This window comes from Castor canadensis, chromosome 4 (assembly GCF_047511655.1).
Source record: "Castor canadensis chromosome 4, mCasCan1.hap1v2, whole genome shotgun sequence".
NCBI lineage: Eukaryota > Metazoa > Chordata > Mammalia > Rodentia > Castoridae > Castor > Castor canadensis.
The window spans coordinates 166165885-166177659 of NC_133389.1; the positions used below are offsets into that span (position 1 = coordinate 166165885).

General features: G+C 44.2%; 1 protein-coding gene across 8 annotated transcripts; it reads left to right on the forward strand.

The window, feature by feature from the left end:
- Positions 1-1515: 1515 nt before the first annotated feature.
- LOC141422636 (C-X-C chemokine receptor type 2-like) lies at positions 1516-10780 on the forward strand. 8 transcript variants are annotated; one of them, XM_074071702.1, is made up of 3 exons: positions 1516-1953; positions 2049-2147; positions 8530-10780. In XM_074071702.1, the coding sequence occupies exon 3, from the start codon at positions 8550-8552 to the stop codon at positions 9624-9626; it is 1077 nt and encodes a 358-aa protein (XP_073927803.1). In that variant the 5' UTR covers positions 1516-1953; positions 2049-2147; positions 8530-8549; the 3' UTR covers positions 9627-10780. The 8 variants fall into 8 exon arrangements, 6 of the variants coding, with proteins under 6 accessions (XP_073927803.1, XP_073927801.1, XP_073927802.1 ...); XM_074071701.1 differs by lacking the exons at positions 1516-1953; positions 2049-2147 and adding exons at positions 2202-4404; positions 6259-6322 and having other exon boundaries at positions 8527-10780; XM_074071700.1 differs by having other exon boundaries at positions 1516-2147; positions 8527-10780.
- The last annotated feature ends 995 nt before the right edge of the window (positions 10781-11775 follow it).

Sequence of the window (11775 nt, forward strand, 5' to 3'; positions counted from 1 at the left end):
GGGGAGGGGAGTGTAAGTGTATACTTATACTGCAGAGATACTTATACAAGTTCCCAAAGACCTACATGCAAGGTGGTGCATAATAAGAACCTAAATATTCATCTATAAGATAATTATCAAGAGGAGGGGACAAAAGGGGAGGGGAAGGAGGGAAAGGGGAGGATTAAAAAGCCCTAGGTAGAATCCTGAGGTTCTACCATGCCTAGCAAGCACAAGGCTCTGGATTCTATCCCTAGCACCAAAAAAAAAAAAGTATACAGCAGGCTAAAAGAAAATATCATAACACAATCAACAAATATTCAAAATGTAATACTCCCAAATTGTAAGATTGTAAGAGGTCCTGCAAATCAATTATAATCTGATGCAAAAGGGAAACAGGTAGGAATAAGTAATTCACAAAGAAACATACACATAGAATACAAATAGTTATAGGAAAAGGTACTAAACCTTACCAGCTATCAAGAAAATACAAATTAGCTTGGTGCTGGTAGCTTAATCCTGTAATCTTAGCTACTCAGGAAGCAGAGATCAGGAGGATCGAGGTTCAAAGCCAGCCTGGACAAATAGCTCAAGAGATCCTATCTCGAAAATACTCAACATCAAACAGGGCTGGCAGAGTGGCTCAAGTTGTAAAGCACCTGCCTAGCAAACATGAGGCCATGAGTTCAAATCCCAGTACCAGCAAATGAACAATCAAAACAGAAAAACCAAATTAAGCAAAGCTCTATCATTTCCTGCTACCTGATTGGGAAAACAATCATGTACAATGTTCATATGAATATGAAGAATAGCACGCCACTTCATACACTCATGATGGAAGAGTAAATTGGCAGTGTTTTTGAAAGGCAATTTAGTAGAGTTTATCAAAATTTAAATGTACGTGAATATTATCCAGCAAAATTATACTTAACACTGCAGAGATACTTATACACACTCCCAAAGACGCACATACAAGGATGTGCATGGTAAGATAATTATCAAGTAAATGATAGCACTGTCATACCATGGCTTCTTACACAGTGACTGAAAAGAATAAAATAGAACTATATATTCTGATGTAGAATCGGTCCATGATATATTGTTAAGATGCAGGATAGTATAACATAAAATAATCTTCTTTATTAAGGAAAGAAGGAAGGAAACCAATCTTCAGCACCAAGAAAGAAAAGACAAAAATAAAAGAAGAAGAAGAAGAAGAAAGGAAACCATACACTTGTGTTTGCCTGAGGAAAAATCTGGAACAATATACACAGGAAGTACCTGAGGGAAAATATGGGTGAACAGGGAAGGGAAGGGAGACTTCCAAGTTTTATGTAGGTGCTTTTATAGTGCATGTATTATTTCAAATATGCATGCCTTTTTTTTTGATAATTTCAAAGCATATAATTGAAGGAAAGTGTTTGCCGAGTTTAGCAACCCAGAAATTGTTGGTAACCTTGGCCAAAGGCAGTTTCTGTGGCGTGGTAGGAAGGAAGCTGGTTGAAGTGTTGGTTGAGCAGTGAACAGAAGGGGAAGAAGTAGAGACAGTAACTGTGAAAAGAAGGACATAGCAGAACAAAAGCTAAAGGGTCCTAGACCAGAAAGAGGATGAGAATACATAAGTAAATTTAGGGTTGAAGGGGAAAAGCTAGTTGAGGGTCAGTGGGGACAGCATAGAGGATTTTCAAAGAGCAGAAAGGCAGTGGGTCGCCTAGCTAGGGGTGGGGGTTCACAAGAAACAGAAGGAGGAACACTTCTCATGCTGACCCTGCAAGGAAGGAAGAAACTAAAAATGCAAGTTCAGGCAAGTTTATTGGCAGGGGGCTGGGGTGCCTGCATCTTCCTCGTTAAAAAGGAGGCACAAGATCAAAATGCCCAGAGAAGCAGACCTCCACCTTCAGACTGGCAGGCTCCTCCAGAAGTCATCAGACCAGAAGGTGTGAGAATTCCCAGAGCTCATCTCAGAGTCACCAGGTGGGACCTGGGCCTGGGGTCAAGATCTCACTGCTCCTCTGTGGGATATCTCCCCTGGGGGCCTCCTGAACTCCCCCCCTCCCCGACCAATCTAGGTCAGAAGTCTCCCCATCAAGTTCCTGCCCAACAACCTCATCTGCTACCCTGAGTCACACTGAGGCCATAATCACAACAGTAGCATTGAGCAACTGCAGGTAGGTGACCTTACCAGTCTTATGGCTGCTGGGACTGTATTCTTGGTAGAAGGGGCTGGAAACTTGGACTTTCCCTGAGGACCTTGGGAACTAGGTTGATGAATTAAAGAACCTGTAGATGGCTGAGTCTTTGAAGTTTCTGTAAAAATGGGCATGTTCCATATCTACACCATCAAACATGGAGGACACTTGTTGCATGTGGCTGTTGAGCTCTTAAAATGTGGCTGATACGACCAGAGAACTGAATTTCTATTTTATTATTTTTAATATTCATTTAAATAGCTACTTGTGGCTATAGCTACCATACTGGACAGGGAAGATCTAAAACAATCTCTTATCCAAATGAGCCCACCAACATCCAGAGGGAAATGACCTGTTCAATCTCACCCTATCCATCAATAGCAGGATTGGAGGCCAGTTTTTTACTCACTCCTGCATACACAGGAACGAAGTGGGCTCAGTGAAAATGAAACCAACCTGAGGAACATCAAGAAATGGGAGATTAGGAAATATCCAAACCGGGGCCCCCTTTCCACACCCTTGGAACAACCTATGGAACTCAGAAACCTGGGGCTGGGAGCCAGCAACTTGTTGCACTGGACAGAATGTGGAATGTAAGGCCAAATTTTTTAAATATCTTAAAAACTGCTTAAAATCCAGTTCAGCTGTGTCACTCCAGGCAAGTTGCTTAACCTCTTGGGTCTTAGTTTCCTCATCAAGAAAGTGTGTACGTAGTTCATGGGGAATGTGAGAAATAAATTACATGAATTCCGAAAAGCATTCTGCCCATGTAGCTACCACCTGGTAGGCACTCCATTTACAACTTATATGGCTATTGCTATCAGGTGAAAGCAAGTGAAGATGTGCAAAGGAGTCAACCCTCAAAGCAAGCTTGCTGCTCTCCCTTGACTGGGGGTGTAGTGGGAGAGACATCATGTCCCTGATGATAAACTATTTCAGTACTAATGATCACAACAGCAAAAGCTAACACTGCACTCTGTGTACAGGAAAACCCTCACATTTCATCCTCACCGAAACCTGATGAGCTCGAGTCTACAACTGGCCGCATTTTACAGATGAGTAAACTAAGACTTAGAAAGGGAAAGTGACTTACCCAGACCTCTCTCCATGTGTAATGAGCCTCTGGCTTTAGTATCAACTGGCCAGCTGTCATTCCCCAATGAGAAAGAGAGAGGTGAAAAACACTCAGGAACATTTGCTGAACAATGGGACTAGAGGGCCTTTCCTTGCAGTAGGCCACTTAAATGAGTCTTCCTGAGACCTTGAATGCTCTCTGGAAACTGGGGTACCGAAAGCAGGAGTTAAGGGTAAGGAGACATAGGGGGACTCCAGCCTTGTTCCCTGGGGTGGGGGACTGGGAGGGAGCAGCAATTCAGTGCTCATAGCTTGAAATTAATCCTTTCATTTGTAAGCAGTACAAATGGGACAAAAATAGATTCTTAACATCACTCAACACTATTTTCAAAACTGTGGTTAGACTTGGGTAGGCTTTTCATTTTTACCAAGAGTCTTTCTTTCCAAAAGAGAGGGTCTTGACTCCAAGGGTAGGATGGGAGCTGCTACCAAGTTGGGAGTCCTTAAATTCAATGTCAAGTGTATAAGCCAAGAAAGCACAACATCCAAAGATGGGCCCATGGTCAGGACAGATGGTTGAGGAGGGAAGAGAAAAACAAGAGAGGTAGGAATGGGGTCCCTATTTGGAGGTAAGGATTCTCAAAGGAATCCAGAAAGGATAGGGGAGACATGAGGCATTAGTCCAGGGAAGAAAGCTACCAGACTCACCAGGAGCTCCAGTTTCAGCTCTGCTGAGTTAAAGAGCTTGAGCTACTCTGTCTTAGAGGTGAAAGAGCAATGTTCCCGACTGGGCTGGTGGTGCAGCCTGAGGCAATTGGGTGGGTCAGCTGGAGGAGCCAGGGGAGAAACATCTGTGCAACCCCTCCTTTATCTGGGCCTCACTTTCCTTCTCTGTGTCAAAAAAAGACTGGCTAGAAAACCCACAGGGTTCTTTCCAAGATGAAGTCTGTGAGATCATACTACAACTCTGTAGCCATGGGCTGTCCTGGGAATTAATTACTCAAAGATATCAAAAGCATTCCGCACCCTCACAAGCTCCTCCCCCAATTGAGCAATCTGATCCACCATTCACTTCCTCCAGTGAGTCCTCACCACTACCGCCCTTTCATTGGTCACAGTTCCCCTCCTGGAGGTGTCCCACAGGTGAAAATCCAACATCACGGTAAGTCTTGGAACATCCAACCTTTCACCACCTAAAATGTCTCTCTCTGTCCCCCGATACCTAGCCCGATCCCAAGTATCCGTCCCCTCCCTTAGTAGGCCCCTCACCCTTACCCTCTTCATTTTCCTTCTTTCGGTCTCGCTACCCACAAAGGGAGAACTTCTGCTCCCTTTCTACCACCGTCTCCAACAACCACTCAGGGCAATTTGCCGCCCACCCTTACTCTTAGCCCTGCAGCCTTCCCAGATCCACCCCACCCTCCTTGCTTTGGTTAGGTTGGGTCTGAGGATGGGCCAGACACTGTGGACCCTTCCTCCCCTGCATTAAATACAAGTATTTGTGGACTATATTTACAGAAAGAAGGGATACTGGAATTGTAGTAATTTAAGATTACCTTAAATTGTAAATGCCTCAGTGCTATATCATTTTATGCAATTAGTTAGCATTCATCCCACCATGGAGTTTCTGAACTGCTGTAAGTCACCAAGAGGCCTGTATTTTCGTTCTATCAGGGAAGCTCTTACAGGGTCACAGAGCATGCAATAGGCGATCAGCAGGAGCCAACCAGGCTAGTATTCTAATGAGGGCTATTTCTTTCATTTGGAGCCTGTGTAATCCAGAAGGATAACAATGCACAAAATGTCAAGCAATATGAGTGTATTCAGCCCAAACTGACTCAATAATATCTTAAGAACTTAAAAGTACAGTGTTGGGAGTGTAGCTCAATGGTAGAATGCGTTCTTAGCATATACAGGCCAATTTTCATCAAAAGAAAGAAATGCTTGGGGGGGGGGTGAAGGAGGATGATAGAGGGGGTGAATTCAACTATGATATATTATAAGAAGTTTGGTAAATATCACAATGTACCCCTAGTACAGTAATAAATAAATAAATAGAAAAAATGCTTAGCTTACAAATGTTTAATACCTGAGGTGTGATTTTTGTAAAATAGACTAAGAAAAATGTTAAGTGGAGCTGGAATCCTGGCTGCGCCATGACAGGCTCTGTGATCACAGGCTGGTTACTGAGCCTCTGTGTCTCGGTCTTCTCACTGGTAATCAGGGGCTAACAGAACCCATTTGTCATGACCAAGGAAGATCACATGCCTGTGAGGCACAAAGCAGACCTCAGATGTGCCACCTCCCTTCCCTTAGTTTGTTCTTTTAGCCACCAATCCATTCCCTCTAGAGGTTGGTAAATTAAAACATAACTGAACACTAACGAAAAGCACCCTCCCCCCACCCCATGGCTAGAAGTCCCTGACCTGTCCTGGTTCTGTCTTCTGAGCTCTCAACCTTCCATCCTGACCTGCATGGTCTTCTCTGGAACCTCCAGCTGACCCCTAATGCCTGGAGGTGTGAGCTCACCTGCTGCCCACCCCCAGCGCAGCTGAGCACTGGGCCAACCAGAGCGAGAACTTACCTAGGAAACTCTCTGGTGCTACTGCCTTTCTCATCAGGCAGTGTCTGCAGCTGCTCCAGACCTGCTTCTCACCACCGAGGCTTGTGAGTGCATGGGTCCGCTCTATTTGCTCTCTACATCCCCTCTCAAGGTTGCGGTGGGGGGGGAGGTCTCTTGGATCACTTACTCCTTTAACAGCATCTTTGATCATCTGCTCTCCGAGGTAAACCACCTTTGACCTCACAGCTTCACTGTCTCTAGCAGACTTGCTCTTGACCATGGATTGAAGAGCCAGCAATTCTTTTCAGGTCTTGCCAATCACACTGGCCAAGCCAGCTATTCTGCCTGCCTCTCCCACTGCCTCCCCATTCTCCTAACCAGGTAAGGCCCCACCCTCATCATCACATCCTTCTGAGTTCACCAACTGATCACATCTTTTCTCTCTGGACTTAGCATGCCGGGAAGGTAATTTTTATCTGGTTCCCATTACCTGCAGGGGAAAGTAATACCTTTTTAGGTAAGTGAAAGTTAAGAATTCCATCATTCTTGGGAGGAAAGGGCATTATTTTTCCAGTTTCTCTTAATCTTACACAGCTTTCTTCTTTACTACATATAATGGGTAGTAACAGAGACTACCTTCTTCTACAGAGAAAAGCTGCCTAGGGTGTTTGCTATTTTTGTTGTTGGTTTAATATTTGTATTTACTTTGCAAGACTATGAGTCCTTTGGTTAATCTCTTTTGGGTGTGTGAGTAAAGCAGGGAAGTTTATTGAGATAGAAAAGTATAAAGTGAGAGAGTAGAGCCCCCAGAATTGGGGGGAGTCCCAAGAGAGGATGCCCATAATCTTTTTTTTTAAATTGAGGTGAAATTCACACACCACAAAAGTCACCATGTAAACTGTACAATTCAGTAGTTTTTAGTATATTGTATAACCATTGCCTTTAATTCCAGAACACTTTCATCACCCCAGAAAGAAAGCCTATACTCATTAACACTCCAACCTCCCCCCACCCCTAGCAACCACTAATCTACTTTCTGTCTCTACCAAACTGCCTGTTCTGCTCATTTCACATGTAAGGATTCACACAGTATGAAGACTTTTGTATCTGGGTTTTTTGTTTTTTTCCTGCTTAGAATAATGTTTTCAAGGCTCCTTCATGTGGCATCAAGTATCAATATTTTATTCCTTCTTATGTCTGAATAATGTTTCATTATATGTATGTATTTTGATTCGTTTATCCAGTTGATGGACGTTTGGATTATTTTCCACTTTTTGGCTATTATGATAAATACTGCTATAAACATTTGTGCACAAGGCTTTGTGTGGACATACATTTCAATTCTCTCGGTTAGATACCTAGATTGGAACTGTTGAGTGCCATGGCTTAGCTTTTTGAGCAAATGCTAAACTCTCTTCCAAAGCAATCATAGCATTTTACATTCCCACCAGTGATGCAGAAGGATTCCAGTTTCTCCACATCTTTATTGTCCATCTTTTTTAAATTATGCCCAGTCTAGTGAGTATGAGTGGTTCCTGCGAATTTTTATTTCCCTTTTCTTCTCTAATACTGGGTTCCATTTGGGGGTAGGTGACGGGCATGGATATAGTCATAGGAGAGTCATAAGTTGCTATAAAGAAATAGCATGGTGGCAATCGCTTTTATGGTTTAAGAGGGAACTAATTCAGTAGTTTTGCTTTAGTTTACTTTTCTTGGAAAATTAGGATAAGATTTTAGAGTGGCTCCTCCCCCAGGCATTCCCCAGAAGTAGGATCGCTTTTATCCCCGTAGCAAGGGCAGAGTTCACAGAGGTAGAGCAAGTGTGCGGGAAACATGGAACCAGGGATGGAAGAAGGCCCATGTGTGCAGGACAGAGAGTCCCCACCAGGACTAGAAAGCCACACTACCAAAGGTAATATGCCTCCCCCTGTTTTTTCCTATGTCCTGATACCCCTTATTCTGGGAGCAGAAAACCCAGTTAACCCCCTCATGGCAGAATATGGCTTTCTGGAGTTCCCCAAATCATCTGTTACATTTCCACTCACTTGGAGAATCAGTCAACCTCCAGTTGATCATTTTGCATTTACTTTGTCCAGCTATGCAAATATCCCATGGTCAGGCCTCCTTCTTCCTAAAAGAGAAGCGCTGGGCCTGATTCACTGGCTAAAGTTTCCTCTTGCACAAGCCTTCTGAAACTCCATGCTGTGATAGCTGGTATGGCTTTTCCAGAATACTTCTCTCAAAATAACTGTCAGAAAATTGGAAAAAGCGTCTCTCAACTTTATAGTCAAGCCTTGATCTTCTTCCTAGGGGTACAACCCAATTGCATGGCTTGCTGACTCCCCCAGATTAAGAACCGAAGGACATCTCAGCTTTCTGAATATTGAATCCACCTCATCATTGAGAGACCCAAGACAAGTGTTCTGTAGGGATTATCCAAGGGGAAGTTTCAACAAAACTTTGGGCAATAGTGATGATGCTATGGAAAATGCTGAACACTTCTCTCTGATATTAAAGGGAAAGGGTAGTCGTTTAACAAAATGTACTGTTTATCACTAATTTGTCTCATAACCTTATTGGTCCTACACTATCACTGACAAAATTGAAATGAAAATTATTTCCATGTAATATGCAAGGCGATGCATATTATCCCAGCGTCTCAGGCAGATGGGCAAGAATCAGGAAAGAGTTTCTATACAGTAACCTTCATCTCTCTATCAGCAGGATTTAAGTTTACCTCAAACATGGAAACCTTTAACTCGGAGAATTACAGCCTTGAAGATCTGTTCAGTGGAGATTTTGATTACAATTACAGCTCTAGCCTGCCCCCTTTTCTACCAGATTCTGCCCCATGCCGACCAGAAACACTGGAAATCAACAATTACGTTGTGGTCGTAATTTATGTTCTGGTGTTCCTGCTGAGCCTTCTAGGAAACTCCCTGGTGATGCTGGTCATCTTATACAGACGGAGCATCTGCTCCGTCACCGATGTCTACCTGCTGAACCTGGCCATAGCCGATCTGCTCTTTGCTCTGACCTTGCCAGTCTGGGCAGCCTCCAAAGTGAACGGCTGGATTTTTGGCACACTTCTGTGCAAGATAACCTCACTCGTGAAGGAAGTCAACTTCTACAGTGGTATCCTGCTACTGGCCTGCATCAGCGTGGACCGCTACCTGGCCATCGTCCATGCCACACGCACACTGACTCAGAAACGCCACCTGGTCAAATTTGTGTGCTTAGGCATGTGGGGACTGTCCCTAATTCTGTCCCTGCCTGTCTTACTTCTCCGTAAGACCATCTACCCACCCAGTCTCAGTCCAGTCTGTTATGAGGACATGGGCAGCAATACAACAACATGGCGGATGGTGTTGCGTATTCTGCCCCACACTTTTGGCTTCGTCCTGCCACTGCTGGTCATGCTGTTCTACTATGGATTCACTCTGTGCACGCTGTTTAAGGCCCACATGGGGCAGAAGCACCGGGCCATGAGGGTCATTTTTGCTGTTGTCCTTGTCTTCCTGCTCTGCTGGCTGCCCTACAACCTGGTCCTGGTCGCAGACACCCTCATGAGGATCCATGTCATTGAGGAGACCTGTGACCGTCGCAATGACATTGACCGGGCCCTGGATGCTACTGAGATTCTGGGCTTCCTCCACAGCTGCCTCAACCCCCTCATCTATGCCTTCATTGGCCAAAAGTTTCGCCATGGACTCCTCAAGATCATGGCCACCTATGGCCTTGTCAGCAAGGAGTACTTGGCCCGAGAGGGCAGGCCTTCCTATATTGGCTCTTCTTCAGGAAATACATCTACGACACTCTAAGACAGCCTGCCTGAGTTGCAGCTCCTCAGGATGCCACCTATCCTTCAGCATCTCACTCCAAGCCTCATGTCCACAGGCTGTTGGTGGAATCCCTGTCACTGCAGCCCCTCCACTGTGCTTACAAGAAGGAGCAGAGGCTATATCTTATCAGGCCCCCGCTGCGTGGCTCAGGGATCCTGGCACTCCACCCCTTTCCATAATTACTTTGCCAACTAATAGTTGAGCCCGAAGTACTCTGTTTTCTGAGAAGTAAAAACAAAACCACAATGAGACACCACTCCATCAAGGTGGCTGTTATCAGAAGAAAAAAAAAATAGCCATTGTCAACAAGGAAGTAGAGAAACTGGAACTCTTGTCCAGTGTTGGTAGAAATGTAAAATGGCACAAAACATGAGAAACGGCATAGAAGTTTTCCTTAAAACATTAAATCTAAAATTAACACATGATCCAGCAATTCCATTTCTAGGTAAGCACCCAAAAGAATTGAAAGCAGATATTTGTACACCAACATTCACAGCAGCATTACTCACAATAATCAAAAGATGAGAACTACCAAATGTCTATCAATGAAGAGTGGGTAAGCACAATGTGACATATACATAGAGTGGAATATTATTTAGTAATAAAAAGAAATAAAGTACTGATATATATTACAACATGGATAAGTCTAAGCGAAAGAAGCAAGGTACAAAAAGGCAAATATTGTATGATTTTACTTATATGAATTATCTAGAATAGTCAAATTCACAGAGATAGAAAGTAGAAGAGTGGTAACCAGAAGCTGGGGGCAGGGGAGAATGGGGAGCTTTTGTTTAAGGGATGTAGAGTTTCAGTTCTACATGATGGCGAAGTTTTAAAGATGGACAATAGTGATGACTGTATGATAATGTCACTAAACCGTGCCCTTAGAATCATTAAAATGAAGTTTGGGGATGTGACTTAGTGGTAGAGCACTTATCTAGCATGCCCAAGGCCCTGGGTTCAATCCCCAGCACCTCAAAAAAATGATAAATGTTGTTATGTATATTTTATCTCAATTAAAGACAAAAAGTTTGATGCAAAAAGGCACTTTAACCACTGAACCAATGTTGAAACCACCTACCTACAATTCCTTGTAAAGCATGATCATTAAATGTCTTGTTTTGTATAACCCACTTTTAGTTGGCTATTTATTTCATTACTTCCAAGCAAAAGCATACAGACTGCTATGGAGAGGATGGGCTAAGGTAGCAGAAGTCCAAGTAAGAGTCTATGAGAAATAAATCCCTTTGCTGCTGACTGGGTTCACAGAGAGAGGGCTGGGATAAAGATGGAGACCTGCCTGTCTACCCCCTCACATCCTGCCCAAGTCTCCTGCTGCCAAGCATGAATCATGGGAAGAAATGTGTCCTGGCATCTTCTGGTGTTCGCAGGCCCTCAGGAGCATGAGGCATAGGTGAGGAGGAACAGCAATTTAGGTAGTTCACCAAAACAGCCCCATTGGATAGCAGAAAGCACGGAGCTCTCCCAGCCTCAAGTGGCAGCCCAGGCTGAGTCTGTCTCATCCTCGCCTCTTTCCTTTCCACCCCCCACCTACACCCCCATCATTCAGGGTGTGATCTGTCACCCAGAAGAAACAAATGATTTCAGTAATATTTGAGTGCCAGCCCTTCTTGAAGGCTGAGATACAGAAGCACCCAAAACAACCAGATCCTTGTCCTGGCCGAGCTCACGCTCATAGGGCTGGTCTCTGAAAAGTCTTTGTCAAAATGTCTCTGGCTCTGAGCCGCCTGCTAAGGGAGTAAGAAAAAAAGAGGGCCTGAATTCTTTCAGTCCCCAAACCGGAGGAATCTGAGCCTAGGTGGAGAAGGCAGCAAGAGCAGGAGCAAGGTCTGGACTAGAGGGTTCCAGAGCAAGGAACTTCCGCTCAGAGCTCAAGTATTTTTCCTATTGCATTCAGTAAACAGGATTAACTCAGTGTAACTCAGTGTCACAATCCCTTCTTCCACATTCAGACACTAAGCTAAACTCAGGACCAAGTGTGACTCACCTGCTCCTCTGATTCAGCAGGAGGGAAATGCAGAAGGACCTGTATTTACCAAACACTGAGTTGCTGGAAGGATCCATAGTGCTCTGCCTGAGCAAGACACACTGGCCACATGGCTCCCTG

What these genes read in the sequence shown, in the direction of transcription:
- LOC141422636 (XM_074071700.1), top strand. Translation starts at nt 8,550, where the DNA reads ATGGAAACCTTTAACTCGGAGAATTACAGCCTTGAAGATCTGTTCAGT.